This window comes from Rhinoderma darwinii, chromosome 3, assembly GCF_050947455.1.
Source record: "Rhinoderma darwinii isolate aRhiDar2 chromosome 3, aRhiDar2.hap1, whole genome shotgun sequence".
NCBI classification, from domain to species: domain Eukaryota; kingdom Metazoa; phylum Chordata; class Amphibia; order Anura; family Rhinodermatidae; genus Rhinoderma; species Rhinoderma darwinii.
The window spans coordinates 20,731,081-20,758,666 of record NC_134689.1 but is presented as its reverse complement, the minus strand read 5'-3'; the positions used below and the strand labels follow the sequence as shown (position 1 = coordinate 20,758,666).

Genomic DNA, 27,586 nt, shown 5'->3' with positions numbered 1-27,586 from the left:
CTTTGTATTTGAAGTTTTTTATATTTGATTTGCATTGATTTGTTTTTTCCACATTCAGTTCCAGAAACACGACTTTGACTTGGAGCGTACACAGAGCAAGATGCTGGAAGTTACCAATTATATAGATAAGGTACAAGTGATGATAATATAATACACACAAATATTGTATTTTTTTATTATTATTATTACTACTATTGTTATTACAACTGCTATTATCACTATAATTATTACTTAAAGGTCATATATTTTTGCTTTTTTAATCACCATTAAAATCCTTTATGCGTTTTCTACTAATGTGTTGTTACAAATATCAAGAGCCAGGTGATAACTAAGGCTTTGTTCACATTTGCGTTGGGGTCCCGTTCTGACGTTCAGTCGGAGGTTTCCGTCTCCATCACCATTTGCCTCTTTTGTGCACCAGATCAGTCGTTTTGCCGGAAGCAATAGTGTAGTCGACTACGCTATTGCTTCTGGCAAAACGACGGGTCCGGTGCACAAAAGAGGCAAATGGAAACCACGGCACCGGCTCCGTCACCATTGAAATCAATGGTGATGGAGACGGAAACCTCAGACGGAACGTCAGAACGGGAACGAAGCTGTGAACGAAGCCTAAGGGTATGTGCACACACACTAATTACGTCCGTAATTGACGGACGTATTTCGGCCGCAAGTACCGGACCGAACACAGTGCAGGGAGCCGGGCTCCTAGCATCATACTTATGTACGATGCTAGGAGTCCCTGCCTCTCTGCAGGACAACTGTCCCGTACTGTAATCATGATTACAGTACGGGACAGCAGTTCCACGGAGAGGCAGGGACTCCTAGCATCGTACATAACTATGATGCTAGGAGCCCGGCTCCCTGCACTGAGTTCAGTCCGGGACTTGCGGCCGAAATACGTCCGTCAATTACGGACGTAATTAGTGTGTGTGCACATACCCTAATAGGTTTGGCAATACAGCATTATAAGGATAACATCTAATTTTAGAGAAAAAGTCTCCTTGTGGAACAAAATGAATAAAGAAAGAAATTTAATAAAATAATTTGTTAAAAAAAATAACAAAACCTACGCACATGAAAAATAAAGAATAAACTCGATTATTTTTAATATACAGATTTTTTTAAATAAGTCATAAAACATTAAAAAAAATACATATATTATATATCTTCTTAACTGTTAGGGTATGTGCACACACACTAATTACGTCCGTAATGGACGGACGTATTTCGGCCGCAAGTCCCGGACCGAACACACTGCAGGGAGCCGGGCTCCTAGCGTCATAGTTATGTACGATGCTAGGAGCCCCTGCCTCTCCGTGGAACTACTGTCCCGTACTGAAAACATGATTACAGTACGGGACAGTTGTCCTGCAGAGAGGCAGGGACTCCTAGCATCGTACATAAGTATGATGCTAGGAGCCCGGCTCCCTGCAGTGTGTTCGGTCCGGGACTTGCAGCCGAAATACGTCCGTCAATTACGGACGTAATTAGTGTGTGTGCACATACCCTTACTGTCAGTGTAATAAATGTAAAACGTCGTTTAAGGTGTTCAGAGTGGGAAAAAAACACTTAAAAAACAACGGTGGAATAGATTACTTTTGCACATTACGCTTTAGAAAAAATAAATTAAATGCTACATTTTATGCATGGGAAAATGATACAAAAAAAAATATATACCCCAAAATGCAAAAAAAAAGGACTTTGACATCGTACACATATACAACACAGCAAAAAATAAGTTAGTGATTTCGGCATGAGTCAAAAACGAAAAAATATGCTGCAACCCCAAAGACAACATAAGCTGCGTTCTTAAAGGGGTTTTCCCATAATAATTATTTATCACCTTGTCCATTATAGGTGATAAATGTCTGACTGGTGGGGGTCAGCCTAGTTGGGCCCCACAATCCCGAAAACAAGCGTCCCTGAGTTCCCTACGTGAATGGATCGGTACTGCGCATGCTCGGCCACTGCTCTATTCACTTTCCCGCTCCATTCACATATGACACTTGGGGACGCTCGTTCTCGGGTTCGGTGGGGGTCCCAGCTGTCAGACCCCCAAAGATCAAATATTTATCACCTATCCAAACGATGATTATTGGAAAACCTCTTTAAGGGTTTATTTTATCATAGGGTAGTTGCTTCTGGAGATCCGCAGCAAAACTTTTTTGTCAAGTCAGTTCAAACCATCCTTATACTGATACTCCATCCAGTTCTACAGGGCTCTGAAGATCCGCATTGCGCTGGTTGGATTGGAGATCTGGACCACAGGAGATAAGTGCAATGTGTCAGAAAATCCATACGTTACCTTACGTGCCTTCCTGTCTTGGAGAAGAAAGATCCTATCACAGACACCACATGACAACGCACAGCTCATAACGTAAGGACATCACTACCATAGGCCTTATTACAGCACTGCTATGACATGGCAATGGTCAACAATTTAACACATTATTGGGGCATCAGATATGACCCTTGACTCTGTGCATGCGTTCTGCCACCCTGCCGCTATGTGTACTGTAAAAAAAGTCAGCTGCAGATCCGCTGTATTTCTTCCACGTCTGAACGTGGCCTTATTCTAGCGGTGTAGTAAGTGTAGTATGCCGGCTGCGTAGAATGCTCCAGTCTGATGATATTCAGCCTAAAGCAAGGAAAACGACAAACTTCCTTCCAGTTACATAATAGCTCTGGCATCAATGTTCCCTCTATGGGCTCATTCAGACGGACGCGAATAACGTCCGTGTGCTGCGCATGGAAATCACGCGCAGCACACAAACCCATTGATTTCAATGGGGCCGTTCACACATGCAGGAGTTTTCGCCGCTCATGTTAAAAAAACAAAAGCGTCATGGTCTTTCTTGCTGCAGATCCATCTCTGACCTCCCATTGAAATCAATGGGAGGCAGGGAAAGCTTTTTTCACAGAGTTTTTTTGCTGCGAAAAACGCCGCAAAAGCGTTCCTGAAGGAATTTTGAGGAAAAATTTTCTGCTTGCAGATAAAGTCTGTGTGAACAGGGCCTTACATAGCAATTTTACCCTGGGGAAAAAGAAAAGTAAGCCGGGATAAGCAAGGTGTATGCTGGGTGGCTGTGCTGCTCCATCAAAGGCAGCGAGCAAGGTACATTCAGGGCAAGTGAGGTGTCTCAAAACTGAAGGTCAGGCCCATCAGGGAGGAGGTTCATGGCAGGTGAAAGGTCACCTCCATGCCCACAAGGCACAACAGGGGTGCTGAAGGTGGTGTAATTACTGCCAGGTTTTTTTTATACTGCCCATCGCTATGTGCCTTGCTGGCTCTGTTGCTGCCTTATTGCCAACCAGGCACGGCCAACACTGGCAGCAAAACACATTGCGACGGACGGCATGGGCAGTTCAGCGAAAAAAGTCATTAAACAATTACAGCAAAGTATTAGGGTATAGCAGAGAAAGTTATGTGGTTCAAAAAAATAAATAAATAAACATACGATCCATTATCCACCATTTTAAATTACCTGGGCCCTGAGAATTAGCACTTCTGCACACACAGAACGCAGCTCAGCAGGCAAAAAGGTGGAAAGGACTGACCCTCGCTACCTTAAAGAGGCTCTGTCACCAGTTTATAACTGCCCCATCTTCTACCTAATCTAATAGGTGCTTTAATGTAGATAAGTAATGTGATTTTTGTTGTTTTTTTTTTTTTTTTAAAAACCTTTAATTTTTCACAAAGTTATGAGCATTTTAAGTGTTATGCAAATTTGTTCTTAATGCCTAAGTGGGCTTTTTTTTTTACTCTTGACCATGTAGGCATAGTAAAGAGAAGTGTATGATGCTGAGTGTATGACGCTCCAGCCTGGAGGCGATGTCTGGTCATACTCCCGTCGCTTGTGTGAAGGAACTACGGGAGTAAGTGACAGCACAGCGTGATCTCGCGAGATCACGCTGTGCTGTGGATGAAGCTGGACATGAATGAAGAGAAGTGTATGATGCTGATTGGTCAGCATCATACACTACTCTGTGCAACGCCCACTTGGTCAAGAGTATAAAAACGCCCAGTTGGACATTAAGAACAAATTTGCATAACACTTAAAATGCTCATAACTTTGTCAAAAATAAAATAAAAATTAAAAAAAAAAACAACACATTACTTTTAAAGCGCCTATTAGATTAGGTAGAAGATAGGGCAGTTATAAACGGGTGACAGCGCCTCTTTAAATAGACATAGGCTAAGCCTGCCCCTAACACTGCCCACCAATCCAAAATGAAATTATTCAATGAAATTTTTCTAAGTCTTATACCATACGTAGAGCATGCTGCATTTGAAAAAAAACATGTAAATATGCATTGAAAAACGCCACAGAAAAAACACTGTGTGTGAATCCAGCCTAAAGGAGTTATCCGATCATGTCCACCCCTATCCATATGTCCTATTGGGGAATATGAATTTAATATAAGGGGGACCCAGTGCAAGACGCCCTTCCATCAGCCGGACTGGAAAGCCGCTGTAAAGAGTGGCACCCATTTTGGTGGACTTTGCGTGACCATGTATTACATGTACCACATTGACTTCAATGGACCCAATTTGATACTACATTCCAGCAGCTGGACCTCCAACCACCAGTTTATTGCTGGAGGAGGGGGCAAACGAAAGGAATTTGCCCAACTTTTATGATGTTTTTGTACAAGAAATCGATCAAGAATGTAATTGGTTCTGTACTGTGGTTGGTTCTGTAGTCTGCCTTGTTTGTAACACTTTGCTGTCTCCTATAGAGGGCGCACTTTCCATGGTACAACCATTGGCCTGGCTCCGCTACAGGCAATGTGCTCCTCCTATCAGTCTGGAGGAGTAAATATGGTAAGCACGTTTGACAACCCTTGAACATTTTTATTATGTTGTATTATGTATGCCTGGCGTTACAAATATCAGTTTTGTGTGCATGCCTCATCTCCGTACAGTTTCCTTTCATTATATTATTTCTTGCCGTAGTTATAACCTGTTTTTGTTGTGGCAGGATCATTCAGACAATGCCATTGGAGTTGCGGCCACAATGGCCCATGAAATGGGACATAATTTTGGGATGAGCCATGATGCTGCTGGTTGTTGTACAGCAAAACCAGAAGATGGCGGCTGTATCATGGCCGCTGCTACCGGGTGAGTAAACCGTTTTCATAAGTGGGAGACTAGTATTATATATGTCAGGTACAAAACCACAGTGGCTTGACGTACCATTAACTGTAACATCACTTGACCCCCTTGTGTATCCGGTAGTCCTCTCTCTGCCTACGTCAATAGGATCTGTTCACATCGCGTTGTACATTTGCATCGCATACAATGGGGAAATCACCAGACGTGCACCAAATGTATATATTATATGGTATACTGTTGCCTTTGTTGTCTTAAGGATCCCATGTAAAAGAAACGTTTCTATGCCGGGTGCCCTACACTGAATAGCGTAGTCGACTACGCTTTTCAATGCAGTTGTAAAACATATGCCAACGCATACTTCCCGAACCTATGCTAAAAGGATACTCTTAGGGTAAATGGGACCCTATGGATGCATTCGGCCTATGCGCCAGGAGCATTCCTGTCACCTATGCTCATCATAAAACAGAAACGCAATGTGAACAGAGCCTTAATGCCTCATGCACACGACCGTTGTGCCAGTTGGGCCGTTTTTGATGGCATCCGAGTGGCACCCAATAGTCTTCACGGACCCATTCACTTTAGCGGGTGAATCGGTTCCGTGAAAAATGGTCCGAGTCCCCGATCTGAGGAAAGATAGAACATGTCCTATCTTTCCTCGGATCACTGACGGGACTCGGACGACACACAAGGTCGTGTGCATCCGTAATGGCATTGCACTGGCAACACCTACAACCCCAATATTTCTAAACAGAGGTGCATGTAAGACTTCATACCAGCTGCGTCTCTTTAATGAGAACCACGAGCGCTACGTTTAAAGCTTATCACCCAGCCCCCCAGCACTCTGCTCTGCACTGATGAGGAGCAATAACCCAGAAACAGTTGCTTACAATTGGCCTTCTCTTCCTTTTGGGTTAGACTCTGGCTTGGCCAAAATCCCTTGTCGTGTTTCAAGGCTCCTTAATGGGTCGGACATTGACTTTGCAGGTGGCACTAGAGAGATGGTTAGAGCTAGACGCGTGTGGATCAATTTTATACAAACATTGTAAAAGTAATGTGAAGCTGGATAAATGCTGCCCCCTGCAGTTAGGGAAGGGTGTTGCTTCAGTTGAAATGTTCACCAAATCTCATGGGTGGTGCTGCAGTCTGGGCATATGCCTTTAAATCAGTCTGCGCACTCGGGTAATAGATGCCGGTGGTTATGGCATAGCATTGGACCCTGTAAGAAACAGATATTGACAGCAGCAAAGTGATGAAAAGGGAGGACGCTAAATGATTCTGTCTACGTTGTTTTCAGGCACCCTTTCCCCAAGGTATTCAATGCCTGTAATAGACGTGAACTAGACCGCTTCTTACGCTCAGGCGGAGGAATGTGCCTCAGCAACACCCCAGACACCAAGACTCTGTATGGAGGAGCACGTTGTGGAAATGGCTTCTTAGAGGAGGGAGAACAGTGTGATTGTGGGGATCTTGAGGTAAGAGATGGTATCGATGGTCATTAAAGATTACGTACACTTTTGCAAACATTTTCCATTGCTCCAATGCAGCTACAATTAAAAAAAAATAGCAAATAGTCTTAAATAAATTCTAATTATGCCCTACCGTTTTTTGTATACAGCTCATATGCAGCCAAAATTGCTGCTGCTCCTTGGAAACTAAAAGGGGAGACGGAAGGGAGTAACACAGACTACAGGATTAGAGTTTGTTTGTAGTCGGTTTCTATGGAGCTAAAGCAGAAACTTTCTTACACATAGCTTTGCGTGGGAGCTGTATACACAAAACATTGAATCATATTAAAATGGTTACCAAAGTGCACACATAAACATGTATGGAACTACAAGTTCCAGCATTCCCGTCAGACCCTTTTTATGCAGTCCATCACTTGATGATGTGTTTGCGCTGATAGATGTTGCCGAATGATCATCAACCAACTAATGTCTATGACCTCCCCGTTTACAACTCTCTCACCCTCTCTCTTTGCAGCAATGCGATAACCCATGTTGCAATGCCACCACGTGCACGCTGCTGCCAGGGGCTGAGTGTGCCCATGGGACTTGCTGCCATCACTGCAGAGTAAGACATCTCTTCTATGTTATCCAAGCATTATATATAATAGGAGAAACATCTGTACATCTGACAACCAAAACTGTTATATTTATGGTCCGTAAACACTAGGACTTTATATGGAACGCGTGTAACATAATCCCTGTGTGTAAAATTTCTCATTAGCTGAAGCCACCTGGGTTCCCATGTCGGAAGACATCCAGAGCCTGTGACCTTCCAGAATTCTGTACCGGACATTCTCCTGCGTGTCCTCCTAACTCCTTCCAGCTGGACGGAACGTCTTGCCAAAATGGAGAAGCTTTTTGCTACAACGGGAGATGTCTTACACACCAGCAACAGTGTCGGCAGCTCTGGGGAAACGGTGAGTCGGGTCATGGAGATATTTCTCACTTTCAATTAAATGAAAATGTCACAAAATGTATAAAATAGATCTATACCTATATGAATAAGGGGATGTTCACACGGTTAATAAAAATCGGGTGAAAAGACGGAGCTGTTTTCAATGGAAACATGCACTTCTTTTTACGGAGCGACTTTTTACGTGCCGTTTTTTGAAAATGAGTCGTAAAAAAACGCCCTGTCGGAACAGAACGTAGTGAAATCAATGGGCAGATGTTTGTAGGCGTTCTGATTTTTCAGCCGTTTTTTGGGATGTTTACGGCCCGAAAAACGGCTGAAATAGCTTGTGTGAACATACCATATGGGGTACCTAAGGGTATGTTCACACGGGCTATTTTCAGCCATAAACGTCCCGAAAAATGGCTGAAAAATCGGAAGCAGAACATCTACAAACATTTGCCCATTAATTTCAATTGGAAATACGGCGTTCTGTTCCGATGGTGCGTCATTTTCAAAAACCGGCACGTAAAAAGACGCCCCGTAAAAAGCATGTCACTTCTTGAGCCGTTTTTGGAGCCGTTTTTCATTGACCCAATAGAAAAACAGCTCCAAAAACGGCAGTGAAAAATGCTAGTTTGATTAAAAAACAGCTGAAAATCAGGGGCTGTTTTCCCTTGAAAACAGCTCTGAATTTTCAGCCGTATTTTGTTAAGCGTGTGAACATACCCTAAAGCAAAACTGATACAGGGTCTATAGGGGCGATGCAAAGAGAGAATCCCTGTGTCATGCACCGCCTCCTCCGTCCCTACACTAGGCATAACATAGTGTGTCAGTTTTGCCAAATGGGTTCCTTTAAATGATCAGGGCTGCGGGGGTATTAGGATATTATTAAGGTGTTATTCAGCCCCTTCATACAACGTGATGTACCACGGAGACACATAATTCAAATAACAGATCTGTCAACAGCAGCTTGTTGATGGTTTCCAAGTAGCAAAAAAGTAATAACAAATTGAATATAAAGTGAAAAAATCAAAAAGCAATAATTAGGATATATTACTAAAATGATAGAAAAAATATTGTTCACTTCCAATATGTATGAATGTGTATGTCTAAAGTAGGGAAAAAAGATTGTGACCCCGTATGGGGGACAGGGTTTTATGTGTATACAATCTACCGCCATTGACACCATTTAATTGCTGTACCACCGGACCAATGCGTTTCACGCGGCGTCATCACGGGTATTTGCAAGTTACAGCGTATAAGGCCTATAGTACAATATTATGGGGTTCCCATTCAGGAACCCTCTCTATCAGCCAGTATTGAAAGCCAAAGAGGGCCTGCTCTTGATCCTTCGGACCCGGCGTGTTTATACAAGGGGATGCATAAGTAGGTATACAGTTGAAATAATCGGTAAATATAATAATAGGTTTACAGATTAAAAACCCCTTCAGGACGAAGCTATATTTTGATTTTTAATTTTCGACTCCCCGCATTCCAAGAGCTATAACTTTTTTATTTTTCCGTCAATAGAGTGGTGTGAGGGCTTATTTTTTGCGGGAGGAGTTGTAGTTTTTTTTGGTACCATTTATAGTTCCATATAATGTACTGGGAAACTGAAAAATTCTTTGCGGGCTAAAGTTGGAAAAAACTGATTCCTCAATGTTTTTTGGGTTACATTTTTACGGCTTTCACCGTGCTATAAAAACGACAATTTATCTTTATTCTGTGGCTCAATACGATTACGGTGATACCAAATTTATATAGTTTTTTTTTATATTTTACTACTTTTATTGATAATAAACTTTTTGTTAAAAAAAAATGTTTTTACGTCGTTCAGCGTGCGCATGAAATAACGCTATATTGTAATAGTTCAGACTTTTACGGACGCAGCGATACCAATTTTGTTTACTTTTTTTATTTTTTACATTAGGGGGGAAATGGGAAAAGGTTTGTTTTTTTTAACTTTTAATATGTTTTATTTTTTTTCACTACTAAAAACTTTTTTTCACTTTTTTTTACACACTTTATTAGCCCCCCTAGGGGACTTGAACCAGCTATCGTTAGATCGCTGCTACAATTTACTGCAATACGTTAGTATTGCAGTATATCGTCATTTTTACAGGCTTGTGTATGTTCACACGCAGTGGTTTCAGACGTAATTCGGGCGTTTTACACATCGAATTATGCCTGAAAAAACGCCCCTAATACGCCTACAATCATCTGCCCATTGCTTTCAATGGGAATTACGATGTTCTGTTCCCACGAGCCTTTATTTTACGCGTCGCTGTCGATATACGGCGCGTAAAATTACGGCTCGTCAAAAGAAGTGCATGCTACTTCTTGGGACGTTTTTGGAGGCGTTTTTCATTGACTCCATTGAAAAAAACCTCCAAAAACGGCCGTAAAAAATGCAGTGAAAAACGCGAGTTGTTAAAAAACGTTCGCCTGAAAACTGCTCCGTATTTTCAGACGATTCTGGTCACTGCGTGTGAACATACCCTAACACAGGCAGAGTGAAGGCAGTCCTGGGGCCTTCATTAGGCCCTTGGGCTGCAATAACAACCGTCGTCACCCCCCCCCCCCATCTCACTGCAGGGAGGGCGATGAGCTGTTTTCCACGCCTCAGATGATGCGGTCGCGATTGACCGCAGCATTTGAGGGATTAAACAGCCAGGAACAGTGCGATCGCTGCTCCCGGCTGTTAGGGCAGATACACACGAACGTTGCGTTTTTGCGCGCGCAAACAACGCTGCGTTTTGCGCGCGCAAAAAACATTTGACAGCTGCGTGTGTCATCCGTGTCTGATGCGCGGCTGCATGATTTTCGCGCAGCCGCCATCATAGAGATGAGGCTAGTCGACGCCCGTCACTGTCCAAGGTGCTGAAAGAGCTAACTCTTTCAGCACCCTCGACAGTGAATGCCGAACACAATATCGAAAAACCTGTTGAAAAAAAAGAAAAAGTTCGTACTTACCGAGAACTTCCCGGCCGTTGCCTTGGTGACGCGTCCTTGGTGACGCGTCCTTGGTGACGCGCCTCTCGACATCGGGCCCCACCTCCCTGGATGACGCGCCAGTCCATGTGACCGCTGCAGCCTGTGCTTGGCCTGTGATTGGCTGGAGCTGTCACTTGGACTGAATTGTCATCCCGGGAGGTCAGACTGGAGGAAGACGCCGGGAGTTATCGGTAAGTCAGAACTTCGTTTTTTTTTCTACAAGTTCATGTATATTGGGATCGGAAGTCACTGTCCATGGTGCTGAAACAGTTTAACTCTCAGCACCATGGACAGTGACTATCTCCTGACATCGCGTACCGATAATTTTTTTGCCGGGTTCGGCGAAAACGAGTTCGGCCGAACCCGGTGAAGTTCGGTTCGCTTGTCCGGCTTCGCTCATCGCAAAGACACTCCGTTTGGATGTTCGGAAATAGAAAAGCACGTGGTGCTTTTCTGTTTACATTCATCCTTTTGACAGCTGGTGCGCTGTTTCAGTCAGTTCGCACGGAAGTGCTTCCGTGCAACCTGCGTGGTTTTCACGCACCCATTGACTTCAATGGGTGCGTGATGCGCAAAATACGCAGAGTTATTGAACCTGTCGCGCTTTTTGCGCAGCAGACAAACGCTGCGCAAAAAGCACGGACTGTCTGTACTGCCCCATAGACTTGTATTGGTCCATGCGTGCCGCGTGAAAACCACGCGGCCCGCACGGACCGAATACACGCTCGTGTGAATCCCCCCTTAGTCCCGGGTGTCCGCTGCAAAATACAGCCGACACCCACAGCATATGGAGCGCGCTCCAAACATCACCCCCTGCCCCTGGACGTAATGGTACGTCCGGGTGCGCGTAGGGGTTAAATAGTATTTTATAGAATAATAAAACAACCTCTTATATGCTGAAATTGGCGGCCCTCACCATTTACACATTGCTGTAATCTAGTTTTTACACTTTGGCACAAAGTTCTTTATTGGCATTCATTTCTTGGCACATTTCTTGTATGAACTGAATCACGTTATTACCCGTGTGTGGTTTTCTTGAATATACCTTATCTTTGATAACTCCCCAAAAGAAAAAGTCAATCGGGGTAAAGTCTGGTGATCGTGGTGGTCATTCAACCGGCCCTCGTCTACCTATACACCTATTGGGCAATTTTTTGTCAAGAAAATTACGCACCGCTAAAGCATAGTGAGGAGGGGACTCCATTTTGCTGAAAATAGAAGTCTTCATTTTCATGCTTCAACTTCAATTGTGGTATTACATCTTCTTGGAGCATGTTAACCCTTTAGTGACCACCAATACGCCTTTTCACATGAGTCATTAAGGGGCCTTAGGCTAGGCTGACGCCTTTTCACGTGAGCCTAGTCTAAGTCCTGCACGGGTCTCCCGTGCAGGCTAGAGCCGGGGCTCTGCTGTCTGATGACAGCTGAGCTCCTGCTCCAACGCCCGCGTTCGAAGTTTACTTCGATCGCGGCCGTTTAACCCGTTAAATGCCGCCGTCAATAGCGACCGCAGCATTTAACTTTGTTTACAGAGGGAGTGAGCTCCCTCTGTCACCCATCGGCCGCCCGCAAATGCAATCGCGGGTCTCCGATGGGGTGTCATGGCAGTCGGGGGCTTGATAAAAGCCCCCAGGTCTGCCCTGGACATATGCCTGTTAGTACACGCCGGAGGCACGTCCTAACAGATTGCCTGTCAGATTTACACTGACAGGCAATAATGCTCTGGTATACGAAGTATACCAAAGCATTATAGCAGCGATCTGAAGATCGAACAGTAAAGTCCCCTAGTGGAACTAATAAAATAAATAATAAATGTGAAATAAAAATTACAGTAAAAAAATAAATAAAACCAATTTTTCCCATAAAAAGAGGTTTTATTTAGTAAAAGTGTAAAAAATAAATAAAAGTACACATATGTGGTATCGCCGCGACCGTAATGACTCCGTTAGTAAAGTTAATATGTAACTTAAACCGCAAGGTGAGCACCGTAAAAAAAAACGCAAAAAACAATGGCGAAATTGCAATTTTTTTCCATTGCCCCCCAAAAAAGTCATAATAAAAATGAATCAATAAGTGCCATGCACCCCAAAACAGAACCAATCAAAACTACGTCTCGTCCTGCAGAAAACAAGCCCAAAAAATCTCTACATTGATGGAAAAATAAAAAAGTTACGGCTCTTGGAAAGCGACGATGCAAAAACAAATAATTTTAGTTCAAAAGTGTTTTTATTGTGCAACAGTCGTAAAACATAAAAAAACCTCCACATATGTGGTATCGCCGTGATCGTACCGACCCATAGAATAAAGGTAACATGTTATTTACACCGCATAGTGAACGGCGTCAATTTAAAAACGCATAGAACAATGGCGGAATTTCAGTTTTTTTTTATAATCCCCCCAAAAAAAGTTAATAAAAGTTAATAAAAAAATTATATGTACCCAAAAATGGTGCTATTAAAAAGTGCAACTAATCCCGCAAAAAACAAGTCCTCATACAGCTATGTAGACGAAAAAATAAAAAAGTTATAGCTCTTTGAATGCGACTATAGAAAAACAAATAAAATAGCTTGGTCATTAGGGCCTAAAATAGCTGGTCACTAAGGGGTTAAGGTCCAGGTCTGAGGTAACCGTTGTAAAAGATGGGACCAATCAACCCTTTACCTGAAACCATTTTTCAATTGTTGCAATGGGGTTTTCTCTTGAGTAATAAACTCAGTTGTGCCTATTAACCCCTTCAGGACTGAGCCTGTTTTGGCCTTCAGGACGAAGCCGATTTTTCAAATCTGACATGTGTCCCTTTATGTGGTGATAACTCCGGAATGCTTTTGCCTATCAAAGTGATTCTGAGAATGTTTTCTCGTGACATATTGTACTTTATGTTACGGAAAAAATTTGGTCGATAAATTCAATATTTATTTGTAAAAAACACCAAAATTTGAAGAAAATTTGCAAAAATTAGCATTTTTCTAAATTTAAATGTATCTGCTTGTAAAACAGATAGTAATACCACACAAAATAGTTACTAGTTAACATCCCCCATATGTCTACTTTAGTTTGGCATCGTTTTTTGAACATTATTTTATTTTTCTAGGACGTTACAAGACTTAGAACTTTAGCAGCGATTTCTCATATTTTGAAGAAAATTTCAAAAGCCGATTTTTACAGGGGCCAGTTCAGTTCTGAAGTGGCTTTGAGGGTCTTATTTATTAGAAAGTCCCCATAAATCACCCCATTTTGAAAACTGCACCCCTCAAAGTATTCAAAACAGCATTCAGAAAGTGTTTTAACCCTTTAGGCGTTTCACAGGAATTAAAGCAAAGTAGAGGTGAAAGTTACAAATGTCATTTTTTTTTTACAAAATTCATTTGTAATAAAAAAAATTCTATACCACAGAAGTTTTTACCCGAGAAATGGAACTTATTATTTATTGCCCAGATTCTGCAGTTTTTAGAAATATCCCACATGTGGCCCTAGTGCGCTAATTTACTGAAATACAGGCCTCAGAAGCAAAGAAGCACCTAGTGGATTTTGGGGCCTCCTTTTTTTTAGCATATATTTTAGGTATCATGTCAGGTTTGAAGAGGTCTTGTGGGGCCAAAACAATAAAAACCCCCAAAAGTGACCTCATTTTGGAAACTACACCCCTCAAGGAATTTATCTATGGGTATAGTTAGCATTTTGAACCCACAGTTTTTTTGCAAAATGTATTTGAATTAGTATGTGAAGATGAAAATCTACTTTTTTTCTGAAAAAAACGTAGAATTTTTTTATTTTTTCAAGGAATAAAAGAGAAAAAACACCCCAACATATGTAAAGCAATTTCTCCCGATTACAGCAATACCCCATATGTGGTAATAAACTGCAGTTTGGACCCACAGCAGGACTCAGAAGGAAAGGAGCACCATTTGGATTTTGAAATTCTGATTTTGCTGGAATAGTTTTCAGTGCCGTGTCGCGTTTGAATTGCACTGGAGGGAACAAAATAGTGGAAACCCCCGGAAAGTGACCCCATTTTGGAAACTACACTCATCAAGGAATTTTTCTAGGGGTAAAGTTAGCATTTTGATGCCACAGTTGTTTTGCTGAATTCATTGGAATTATTCTGTAAAGGTAAAAATCTACTTTTTTTCTGAAAAAAGGTAGCCATTTTTAATTTTTACAAGGAATAAAGGAGAAAAAGCACCCCAACATTTGTAAAACAATTTCTCCCGATTACGGAAATATGCCATATGTGGTAATAAACGGCTGTTTGGACCCACAGCAGAGCTTAGAAGGGAAGGAGCGCTATTTGTCTTTTGGAGATCAAATTTAGCTGAAATGGTTTTTGGGTGCCATGTTGCATTTGCAAAGCCCCTGAGAGGCCAAAACAGTGGAACCCCCCAAAAGTGGAAATTACACCACTTAAAGAATCTATCTAGGGATATAGTGGGCATTTAGACCCCACAAGTCTTTTGCAGGATTTATTAGAATTAGGCCGTGAAAATGAATATCAACATTTCTTCCACTAAAATGTTGTATTTTTTCAATTTCACAAAGGATAAAGGAGAAAATGCACCCCAACATTTGTAAAGCAATTTCTCCCGAGTACGGCAATACCCCACGTGTGGTCATAAATGGTTTTTCATTAGAAAGTAATTAACCCTTTCTGGACTGATCCATTTTTTTCTTTTCCTTTTTAGTTTTTTCCTCCCCGCGTTCCAAGAGCCACAACTTTTTTATTTTTCAGTCAATAGAGCGGTATGAGGGCTTATTTATTGAGGGACGAGCGGTCGTTTTTATTGGTACCATTTTTTGGTACATAAGACTTTTTGAGCACTTTTTATTACATTTTTAGGTAGAGCCAAGGTGACCAAAAAACAGTGATTTTGCCGTTTTAAATGCTTTATTTTTCACGTGAGACGCTCCATACATCACCCCCCCCCCACACTACGACATGCTATGTTGTGGTGCGCGCAGGGGTTAATGTGCAGCGGATGGTGCAGAGTAAAAATTACAATTTTCCACTCATATGCCATTTTAGTGCACTACATGTTATGCCCAGTTTGTGCCACTGAAGACGAATACCTCATAAAATATTAAGGGGGTTCTCCTGGGTATGGCGATGCCATATCTATGGGCGTAAACTGGTGTTTGGGCACGCTGCAGGGCTCAGAAGGGAGGGAGCAGCATTTGGCTTTTGGGGCGCAGATGTAGCTTGGTAGTAGTTCTGTTTGGGGTTTTACTGGTGTCTCAATATATAATGTGGGGGCATATGTAATCTGTGCGGGGTACATCAGGGTACATGTTATCTGTGCGGAGTACATCAGGGTACATGTTATCTGTGCGGGGTACATCAGGGTATAATAAGAGGGTATAATAATGCAGTAAATAAATAATAATCCGCAGATATGTGGCCGGTGTCGCACTGATAAAAGGCGCCCGATCTTATCTGCTTTTGGAACACTGCACATTTTGCATCGCCATATTCTGGGAGCCAGAACAGTTTTATTTTTTTTTCCACCGGAGCTGGGTGAGGGTTTATTCTTTGCGGGACAATCTGTAGTTTTCATTGGTACCATTTTGGGGTACTAGAAATTTTTTTGATCACGTTTTATTCAATTTTTTGGCAAGCAAGGTGACCAAAAACCATCAATTCTGAAACTGTTTTTTATGGCGTTCACCCTGGGCTATAAATTACCATTATATTTTATACTGCGGGTCGATACGATTACAGCGATACCATACGTATATAACTTTTTGATGTTTTGCAGCGTTTGTGCAATAAAATCACTTATTTATAAAATAAATTCTTTTTTGTGTCACCGTATTCTGAGAGCGACAACTTTTTTTATTTTTCAGTCAAAAAAGCGGTGTAAGGGCTTGTTTTTTGCGGGACGGGTTGTAGTTTGTATTGGTACCATTTTGGCGTACATGCGACTTTTTGATCACTTTTTATTGTCGATTTTGGGAGGGGTGGTAACCAAAAAATTGTGATTCGGGCACTGTTTTTCGTTTATTTTTTTCGCGGTGTTCACCGTGCGGGAAAAATAATATTACAGTTTTATAGTCGGGATCGTTACGAACGCGGTGATACCAAATATGTGTACTTTTTTTATCGTGTTAATTTTTTTCCTATAATAAAAGACTTATTATAGGAAAAAAAGCATTCTTTGTTTATATCACTTCTAACTTTTATTTTTACACTTTTTCAAAACATTTTTATTATCTTTTTTTTACTTTTTTTACTTGTCCCACTAGGGGACACTTAGACTTGCAGCTCTGATCGCTGCTGGAACACATTACACTACACACGTAGTGTAATGTGTTGTAACTGTCATTGTGACGTAACTGTCACACTGACAGGAAGCAGAGGAGGAACGGCCGGAGGCTGATCCTCCGAGGCTTCCGTACATGGCAACCCGGAGGTCATTGTCTGGCCTCTGGTTGCCGTGAGAAGGATCGCCAGCCCCCGCAAATACATGTGGGGGGCTGCCGATCCGCTGTAAACCTCTTCAATGTGGGGATCGCAATCGACCACCGCATCGAAGGGGTTAATTGCCGATTTCAGCGGCGACAGGCCGCTGATCGGCAACAGGGAGAGCAGGGCTGACACCCTGCACAGTTAACCGCCGCTGCGGTGTAGCGCCGCGCGGCGGTTAACTGTCAAAGCACTGACGTTAATGAACGTCAAGGTGCGCGAAGTTACTGCACACATTGACGTTTATTAACGTCAAGGTGCGGGAAGGGGTTAACAGCATCTGAGCGTTTGAAGTTTACTTCATCGGACCAAGTTATTTTTCTAATAATGCCATCTCCTTGTGTTTCTTCATCCAAAATTACCTCACAAAATTATAATTGGACTCTTTGAAAAATCTCCCCCTGTATACCTACTTATGCACCCCCTGCATATTACATAGACTGCCCATTGATTTTAAGAAGGTGTTACTCTACCACCTTTACAGCGTCTCGGTAGGTGACATTAAGGGCAGATTCACACGAACGTTGCGTTTTTGCGCACGCAAACAACGCGGCGTTTTGCGAGCGCAAAAACCATTTGACAGCTGCGTGTGTCATGCGTGTCTGATGCGCGGCTGCGTGATTTTCGCGCAGCCGGCATCATAGAGATGAGGCTTGTCGATGCCCGTCACTGTCCAAGGTGCTGAAAGAGCTAAATCTTTCAGCACCCTCGACAGTGAATGCCGAGCACAACAGCGAAAAACATGTAAAAAAAAAGATAAAGTTCCTACTTACCGAGAACTTCCCGGCCGTTGCCTTGGTGACGCGTCCATGGTGACGCGCCTCTCTTGACATCGGGCCCCACCTCCCTGGATGACGCGGCAGTCCAAGTGACCGCTGCAGCCTGTGATTGGCTGCAGCCTGTGCTTGGCCTGTGATTGGCTGGAGCTGTCACTTGAACTGAAGTGTCATCCCGGGAGGTCGGACTGCAGGAAGGAGACAGGAGTAATCGGTAAGTTAGAACTTCGTTTTTTTTTTACAGGTTCATGTATTTTGGGATCACAAGTCACTGTCCATGGTGCTGAAACAGTTTAACTCTTTCAGCACCATGCACAGTGAATGTCTCCTGACGTCGCGGACCGGAAATTTTTTGGCCGGGTTCGGCCAAAACGAGTTTGGCCGAACCCGGTGAAGTTAGCTTCGGTTGTCGGGGTTCGCTCCTCGCAAAGACACTCCGTTTGGATGCTTGGAAACAGAAAAGCACGTGGTGCTTTTCTGTTTCCATTCATCCTTTTGACAGCTGTTGCGCAAACACGCAGTTCGCACGGAAGTGCTTCCGTTCGACATGCGTGGTTTTCACGCACCCATTGACTTCAATGGGTGCGTGATGCGTGAAATACGCAGAGTTATTGAACCTGTCGCGTATTTTGCGCAGCGAACAAACGCTGCGCAAAATACACGGACTGTGTGTATTGCCCCATAGACTTCTATAGGGCATTGCGTGCCGCGCGAAAACCACGCGCCCAAATCACGCTCGTGTGAATCCCCCCTAATACATAGAGCTGAGTTACCGTGACAATTACAGATGAATCTGGGGGATCCTGAAGCCTAATGTCGGAGAAACCCTCGCAAAAAATGGGTTGTCTAAACGGGACAACCCCTTTATACATTATATGGAACAGCTTTTTACGCAGTACTAGTTTAATAACACATATCAATATATATATAGACATTGTGTTTGTATTACAGGAGCGAGCATTGCGCCAGATGTGTGCTTTGAGAAGATTAATGCAGCTGGCGATCAGTATGGCAACTGTGGGCGAGATATGAATGGTGAATACAGGAGATGTGATGCCAAGTGAGTGGGCAGAGTGGTACTGCAAATCAAATGCAACTACATGAATAATAATAATTATACAGTATGTGATGTGCCGTAATGAACTAGTAAGGGTATGTTCACACCCTGAGTCAAAAACATCTGACAATACGGAGCGGTTTTCAAGGGAAAACAGCTCCTGATTTTCAGAAGTTTTTTAAGCCACTCGCGTTTTTCGCGGCCTTTTTTACAGACGTTTTTGGAGCTGTTTTCAATAGAGTCAATGAAAAACAGCTACAGAAACGTCCCAAGAAGTGACCTGCACTTATTTTTCGCGGCCGTTTTGAAAAACGGCCGCGTCAAAAAACGGCCCATTGGAAGAGAACACATTTTTTTCTATTGCAATCAATGGGCAGATGTTTGGAGGAGTTCTGCTTCTGATTTTTCGGCCGTTTACGTCCCGAAAAACGGCCGAAAATAAGCCGTGTGAATATACCCTTACTCAGCAAGAAGCAGCTATGTCAGACCTGAGCTTATCATGAACATGTGCACATCTGCGTCTGTAAGTGCCCGCTTAACCAAAAATTGGTCAAGAATTAGGGTATGTTCACACGACAGCGTCCGTAACGGCTGAAATTACGGGGATGTTTCCGCCTGAAAACATCCCCGTAATTTCAGCCGTAACGGCATGTGCAGGCGCTTGAACGCTGCATCCATTACGGACGTAATTGGCGCTGCTATTCATTGGAGTCAATGAATAACGGCTCCAATTACGGCCAAAGAAGTGACAGGTCACTTCTTTGACGCGGGCGTCTATTTACGCGCCGTCATTTGACAGCGGCGCGTAAATATACGCCTCGTGTGAACAAACGTCTGCCCATTGCTTTCAATGGGCAGATGTTTGTCAACGCTATTGAGGCGCTATTTTCGGACGTAATTCGGGGGAAAAAACACCCGAATTACGTCCGTAATTAGTGCGTGTGAACATACCCTTATGGCTCTGTATGGGGGCCATATATTTAGCTTGGGAGAAGTTTTCCTGCATTCCCCTAAATGGATGCAATCCAACTTTTAAGATAGGAATATGGTGCCCACACAGATCCGTAATACAATCATCTGAGTAAGGCCTAAAGAATTGCAACATGTCCTATTAGCATTGGGGGTATGTACCAGAGACCATGCAGGCCCTTGGACAGGGTTTTCTTAGGCAATAAGCTCATTTTTGTGGGACCTACCATAGAAAAAGGAGTCGTCCTGTTGATTAAACCAGGAGTTGTCCAGGATTAGAAAAACATGGCTCCTTTCTTCCAGAAACAGTGCCACTCCTGTCCACAATTTGTGTCTGGTATTGCATCTCATCCCCTTTGAAGTGAATTCGACTGAGCTGCAGTACCTGACACAACCTATGGTGCCCGGTTTTGGACAAAGGTGGACAACCACTTTAACTCCTTAATGTCCAGGACTATTTTGGCCTTATCAGGCTTTTCCCATAATCAATATTTTTTTTTTTATAAATTCTTTTATTTGTCATTTTGTGTTTTTTTTAAATTACAAATCGTACAGAATATGCATAACACAGTGCGATAAAAGGCAATGAAAAACAGTCAACGTTTCACAGGTCAGTTATCTGCCCCGCCTATGTACATGGGGTCGCCTGATAGTACCATGTCGCTAAATACAATTAATTAAGGAATCTCCAATATGCACCCTGAACCCGCAGCCGTGCATGGTATATCCTGAGTGCGCACAGGTGCATCAAAGGAGAAGAGAGATGCAGAGACAGAAAGAAGGAAAGACAAAATAGTGAGGAAAGAAAGAGAAGGAAATGGGGGGAGAAAACAAAAAAGAGGGGGGGGGGGGAGCTGACCTGACATACCGTGACTAGACGGGAATTCACGAGGCCATGATGGTTTTATATTCCTCGGTCGTTTGGAAACGAATCCATTCACGCCATGTTTTTAGGAAGGAGGCATGAGTCCCCTTCATTGATGCCGTGAGGTCCTCCATTCTCATGATCTCCTGGATCTTGCCGAACCACATGCACACCGTCGGCGGACAGGACTGTCTCCACAGTGCAGGAACACATGCCCTAGCCGCGTTTACCAGGTGTCGAACTACCGAACGTCTATACAAGGGCAGTGGGACCTCGCACAAATGAAGCAGGAAGAGGCCCGGAGATCGCGGGAGAGGACAATCCGTGAATTTTGAGGAGATGCGCCACACCTCGGACCAGAACCCAGTCAGGAGTGGGCATTCCCAGAAAATATGCATGATTGTACCCACTTGGTCCCCACATCTCCAGCATAGTGGCGAGGCCGCCGGGATCATTGCATGCAATCTGGAAGGCACCCTGTACCAACGGGACAATATCTTAAATCCTGCCTCTTGAAATCTACTGGCCATGGAGGACTTATGTGTCATGGTGAACAGGCGGTCTCGTTGTTCAGGGGTGAATGTTTCGCCCAAGTCCCTTTCCCAGCTACGCAAGTACGGAGGTGGCGGCAGATTGGGGGGCGAGATCAAGAACCCATAGACTCTGGACAAAGCATGTCGGATCGTGCCTGTGCCTGTACACAGGAGTTCAAACGCGGAGCAGTCCCGTTGCTGCACTCCAGGATGTTCTAGGGACATCAGGAAATGTCGCAACTGGGTAACCTGCCACGCCGAGAAAGAGACCGGATCCGACAGAGTTCGTATTTGATCGCTTGTTATCCACCTCCCCTCCTGCTGAAATTGTAGGGCCTGCCCCTTACCCGCCCGCAACCATACTTGAAATGGGCCACTATCCAGTCCCGGTGGAAATGCAGGGTTGCCTAAAATCGGAAATAGCGGGGAGGGGGGCGGCGAGAATTCCACCCGAGGAAACACCCGCAATGCGACTGCTAGGGTGGGACCGATTGTCGGGTGGGACCCCACAACCCTGGGAACATGTCTGCCCAACCACGGCAGGGCCTGTAGTGGGATGGATGTAAACGCCTGTTCCATGGACACCCATTCTTTCATCCCGCCGTGCCGGAACCAATCTAAGATTCGTGTCAAGTGGGAGGCGTGGTGATAGGAGACAAAGTCCGGAAGACCAATGCCCCCTCCCCCTTTACACGAAATAGCAACGATCGGGCGATACGTGCTGGTTTCCCTGCCCATATGAATTTGTGCACTAGGGAAAGTAGGGACTGAAAGAATGGGCGTGGGATATGTATCGGTAGGGCCTGTAGGAGGTACAAAATCCGTGGTAGGATGTTCATTTTAAAAATTGCGCACCTACCGAACCAGGTGAATGTGCCCGATGTCCATGTGTCTAGGTCCGCCTTTATACGTTGAAGTAGCAAAGGGAAGTTCACCGCATAAAGGCGAGATAGATCACCAGGAAGCCGAACTCCCAGGTATTTAAGCGAGTCCCTTGCCCACTTGAATGAAAAGGACTCCGACAGATCAGCGACCAGAGTCTGTGGTAACGAGATGTTAAGGGCCTCCGACTTCTGGTAGTTTATTTTGAAATTGGATAATCTCGAGTATCTACTCAGCTCCGCCACCAGGTTAGGCAAGGAAATTCTAGGAGCTGTGAGGAAAAACAGCAGATCATCCGCGTAGGCGGCAACCTTATGGGCTCTGCCGCCCAGGTCCAAGCCTGTAATGTCCGGGTTGGAGCGGATGTGGCACAGCAAGGGCTCCAGGCATAAAATAAAGATCAGAGGCGATAGAGGGCAGTCTTGGCGCGTGCCGTTAGTAATCGTGAAGGAGGATGAGAGGTGTCCATTGACCTTGACCTGAGCTGACGGGGAGGAGTAGAGACCAGAGATCCAGGACATCATATGAGTCCCTATTCCGATGTGTCGTAAAGTGGCCAACATACAGTCCCAACTAACCCTGTCAAAGGCCTTTTCCGCGTCCGTTGACAAAAAACAAGTGGGGAGTGACGTGACTGCCGCTTGGTACATTAAATTAATTGCCCGTGTGGTGTTATCTCGCGCTTCCCGTAGGGGCATGAAACCCACTTGGTCAGTATGTATGACTGTTTGAAGGAGCGGAGACAGCCGATATGCCAGAATCTTGGCAAATAGTTTCAAGTCTACATCCAGTGGGGAAATAGGACGATAACTCTGGCATAGGGATGGGTCCTTCCCTTCCTTGGGTATAACCGTGATATGTGCCCTCAGTGTATCCCTGGGAATGGAGCCCCCTTCGGTTAGCGAATTAAAGGCCCGGATAAAGTGGGGTTCGAGTTCTTCTGAGTAGGTCTTATAGTACGGCAGAGACAGGCCATCCGGTCCCGGGGCCTTCCCCGTGGGTGAGTCCCTCAGTGCCCACGACCACTCCTCCGGTGAGATAGGGGCCTCCAAGGCTGCTAGATCATCAAGTGGGATGGATTTCATCCCCGAGGATCGGAGATACTCCTCGATCCTCTCCCGTTGGCTACCGCCGTCCTGTGAGGAGGGTGCCTTTGGGAGATTGTAGAGAGAGTGGTAGTAGGCACGGAAGGTCTCTGAGATGTCATGTGGGAGTTGCAGTCGTTTATTCTGGGCACCTGTGATGTGCGGTACGTATGTACGCGAACGGGTTTTCCGGAGGGAGCGGGCTAATGTCCTACTGGGCTTATTACTGAATTCATAAAAATGCCTTCTACATTTGACTAGTGTGGCCTTCGCCTTAGCAAGGCAGAGTGATCGCACTTGCTCCCGCAATTGCCCTAATTCTGCCCCTAGTAACCGATCCTGTGTTATCTTGTGGGACTGTTCCAGTTTGTGTATGCGTGACAGTAGGTCTCTGAGATGAGCCGTCCGCTCTTTCTTGAGTTTGGCTCCCATCCGTATAAGGGAACCTCGCACCACACATTTATGCGCCTCCCATATACAGAACGGGTCCATCCCCGGTGTGTCATTTTTATCAAAGTATTCCACCAGGTCTCGGCGTACTTCAGAGACCACTGTCGTATCCTGCAGGAGGGACTCATTCAGTCGCCACTGCCAGGGGGTGGGATGGGCCAATGGGCGGGCTAGGGTGAGGGAAATAAGGGCATGGTCAGATAACGTTATGTCATCTATGGAGGATGATGTCAGGCTGGGAAGATGTGCATGGCGTAGGAAAAAGTAGTCCAACCTGGAATAGGAGTTGTGTGGTGCCGAGTAGTATGTGTAGTCTTTGACTGAGGGATGCATAACTCGCCATGCGTCCACAAGTTGATGTTCATGCAGCAATCGCCGTATAAGACTATGTGCTGCCCTGGATAGGGAGGAGTGTCCTCGTGACGTGTCTAAAACTGGGTCTAGGGTGACATTTAGATGCCCCCCATGACTAAGGTACCTTCCAGAAAGCCTTCCAGAGCCCTCAAAACTCTGTCCAGGTAGGCCACCTGACCAGAGTTAGGGAGATAGTATGAGGCCAGTGTGTACAGTGCGTTATCCAACTTACCCTTTACGAAAAGGTACCGTCCCGCTTCATCTGCGCAGGTGTCCACGTGTTCCCAGTGTAGGGAGCGGGAGACCAGGATGGAGACTCCCTTGGTCTTGGAGTCAGAAGACGCACTATGATACCCCGCGGGGTAGTTGGAGTCTGTAATCTTTGGGATGTTGTCTGCCCGGAAGTGAGTTTCTTGCAGGAAGGCCACGTGTGCTTTCCGTTTCCATAGGAGACGGAGAATGGAGGACCTTTTTTCCGGAACATTCAGACCCTGTGCATTTAGGGAGACAACAGTAATGTCAGACATGGCCACTGAAATGTCCGGAGTGGACCGAAGGGAAAGGGGAGGGAAAGGAAAGGAAGAAAAAGAGAGAAAGAAGAAAAAGAACTTGTGTGCAGAGCAAGTTCTCTAAAGTCGTAGTACAATACCTCTCCACTACTCAACGCGAGCTGTGTCGCCCGTCGGAAAACCTCAAACACGACACAGCTACACGGAACCCTAATAGGGAACAAGGAAAGACCGGAGTGAAAAGACAGCGTAACAACAGTTAAAATATCAACTAGAAAATTCAATTAACCAAATTGCTTTAGAGCCCCGGACTCACCCTATTAACGGTTAACATTCCCAGTATCCACCTTCCCCTATGTGAAAACTCAGATTGGGCAGGTAAAACAATTAAAGCCGGTAAACTTATTTAAGCCTCCCCCAACCGGTGTGTATCTGCCCGCCCCCTCTACCCACAGTGATACAACCAGCTGTAAGGCAGTTCCAGCCATGCGTTCCCGACAGTCCTTCAGGAACCCTGTGGGAAAAAGAGATAAGGAAAGTGCAAAATGTAGTCCAGGAAAACGTCCACATTAAGGCAGCTGTGCACATTCAGTCCCTCCGCGGCGATCGTCGTCCAGGAGGATGGAGGTCAACGGATCCCGACCCTCTGTCTCTGCGTGGAGATCGACGTTCCAAAGTTCGAACGTCAGGTGGCTCTGCTCCAGGTCTGATTGGCTGACGGAACCCATAGTCCGGATACGGGCCTCCTCTGGGAGCGAAAGGTGGCGGTGGTTCGGTCCAGTCTGGTAACCGCACCGGCGAGGTTTCCAAGAACCGGAATGCTTCCTCCAGATCGTCGGGAGAGCGGACAGCGAACGACATTCCCTGCTTTCGAAGGATGATGTGGAACGGGTGTCCCCACCTGTATGTTGCGCCTGCCGCCTTTGTTGCTTCCAATAATGGGCGAACAATTCTACGCATGGAAAGCGTCAATCTGGAAACATCCGGCAGGACGGTGATGTCGGCGCCATTGTATGGGACGGCCCCTTTTTCCCAGGCTCTGCGGGCAATCTCCTCTTTTTGCTTGTAGAAATGCACCCTACAGATAACATCCCTCGGTCGATTGCCGTCTCCATTCCTGGGGCCAGCTAGTCTGTGAACTCTGTCCATCTCTATGGGCATATCTCGCGGGCGTTCCAGGAGCTTGTTAAAAATGTGGGTCACAGCATCGTAAAGTCCGTCGGGGGGTACAGACTCGGACAAACCCCTCAGTTTCAAATTATTACGCCTTCCCCTATTCTGGACATCGTCTAAGTGTAGGGAGAGATCTCGGAGTTGCGTTGCTTGGGTAGCCAAGGACTGGGAGAGGACCGATATGTCCAGAGAGTCGACGGAGTGCTGGCGCTCTAAGGTGTCCACTCTCACAGCTAGGGCCCGTACTTCTTGTGTGACCTCACCGATGGCCCTGTCGTGTTTCTCTTCTAGTCGTGCGAGGCGGAGGTCTAAATCCGTTTTAGTGGGCAGTACCTTGACCATCTCCCAAAGTTCTGCCAGGGTCCGCTCCATGGAGAGCGGGGGGCCCGAGGACAGGCCTGCATAGTGGTCTCCTGTGTGCACTGGCGGGGTGGGGGAGGGAATCTCCCTGAAGATAACCGGCAGCCCCTGGCTCTGCTGACTGCCTGGCACTGGTGTGGGCCGCTGGGCCGGTGATGGTAGGGGTGTGTCACATGCTCCGCCTGTGGGCACCATGTTAAGGGCCTCATGTCTGGGAACGGGCTGGTGGAGGCTCTGTAGAAGGGGGACCATCCCTGACTGGGCCGGTGGCAGTGGCCCTGTGTGTCCTGCCCCACACTGACCTCTTTCTGCCGGCTGCATCCCTCCTCCAGATCCGTCGGTGCCGGCGCCGGGCTGTTGCTGGCCGGAGAGTGAGGGAGGCGGTGTGTTTCCGCGGCGAGGCGGGAGGCTGATTGCAGCCTTCTGGAGGTGACGAGGAGGATCGCTGCGGCGGGCCGTCCTGAGCCGACCGGAGGAACCGGCCAATGCTTGGAGTGCCCGAAGTGTCCGGGGGGTGCCGATGGTATTTCCCCCTGGTCATGCTGGTGTCAGGCGGCTGATAGGTGAGCCCTGTCGGGCGATATTCGGCGGGGTGTGTCCGGAGCTGCTGCTGCACGTGTCCTCACTCCACCATGCCTCTCCATAATCAATATTTATTAGCTTTTCACAGGATAGGTTTTACATATCTGATCTGTGTGGATCCGACCCCTGGGACCCCCACCGATAACGAGAACGGGCTTACCTTGCCGTTCTTGGGAGCCCCATATAAAGGGAGTGGTACTGCGCATGCTCGACCACCACTCCATTTATTTCTATGGGCCTGCCAAACATGGCGCTTCTTTTTTCTCTTTTAATAAACATTATTTTACTTCAGTTGATACATTTTTTAGTCCCACTATGGGACTTCACTTCACTATCTTTTGATCGCTTCAATAATGCTTTGGTATACTTAGTATAACAAAACATTATTGCTTGTCAGTGTAAAACCTAACAGGCAAACAGCCATGGAAGACCTGGGGGCATTAATTAGGACCCTGCTGCCATGGCAACCCATCGGTGACCTGCGATCGCGTTTGCTGACCGCCGATGAGTGACAAAGGGAGTCTCCTCTCTCTGTTAAACCACTTAAATGCCATGGTCGCTATTGACCATGGCATTTAAAGAGTTAAGACAAGAGGCTTGGGATCTGAGTTATCTCCGATCCCGGCTGTAGCAACAGGAGCATAGCGATCAGAAGCTGTGCCCGTGCGATCAGGAGGATTTGCAAGTACGGGATTCTGCGGCAACTACCAGCTGCAGATGACGTACATGCACATGATCCTGCGTTAAGGGGTTAAAGGGGTTGTCCCAAGATTAAATGTTATGCCAAAACCACACGATCGGTGATAACATGCTGTTCGGTTTGGGTCCGACCGCTGGGACCCCCACCAATAACAAGAATGCAAGTTCAGTTCCTGCGTATAAATAGAGCGGCAGGTCAAGCATGCACATTGCCGCTCCATTCACTGTCTATGAAACTGACGAAGATAGCCGAACCCAGCGCTCAGCTATCTCCGGCAATGTCCTAGAGAGTGAATATATGGAGCGGCAGTGCCCATGATCGGCA

The 27,586-nt window shown here is 45.5% G+C and overlaps 1 protein-coding gene across 1 annotated transcript in view; it reads left to right on the top strand.

Annotated features, from left to right (window-relative positions):
• ADAM19 (ADAM metallopeptidase domain 19) overlaps positions 1-27,586 on the top strand; it is a 75,416-nt gene that overhangs the window by 33,123 nt on the left and 14,707 nt on the right. The window contains exons 8-15 of the mRNA XM_075856095.1: positions 59-130; positions 2,211-2,377; positions 4,741-4,825; positions 4,983-5,122; positions 6,411-6,588; positions 7,097-7,186; positions 7,343-7,538; positions 18,695-18,803. Coding sequence (XP_075712210.1) covers positions 59-130; positions 2,211-2,377; positions 4,741-4,825; positions 4,983-5,122; positions 6,411-6,588; positions 7,097-7,186; positions 7,343-7,538; positions 18,695-18,803 — 1,037 coding nt within the window. The remainder of the gene's footprint in view (positions 1-58; positions 131-2,210; positions 2,378-4,740; positions 4,826-4,982; positions 5,123-6,410; positions 6,589-7,096; positions 7,187-7,342; positions 7,539-18,694; positions 18,804-27,586) is intronic.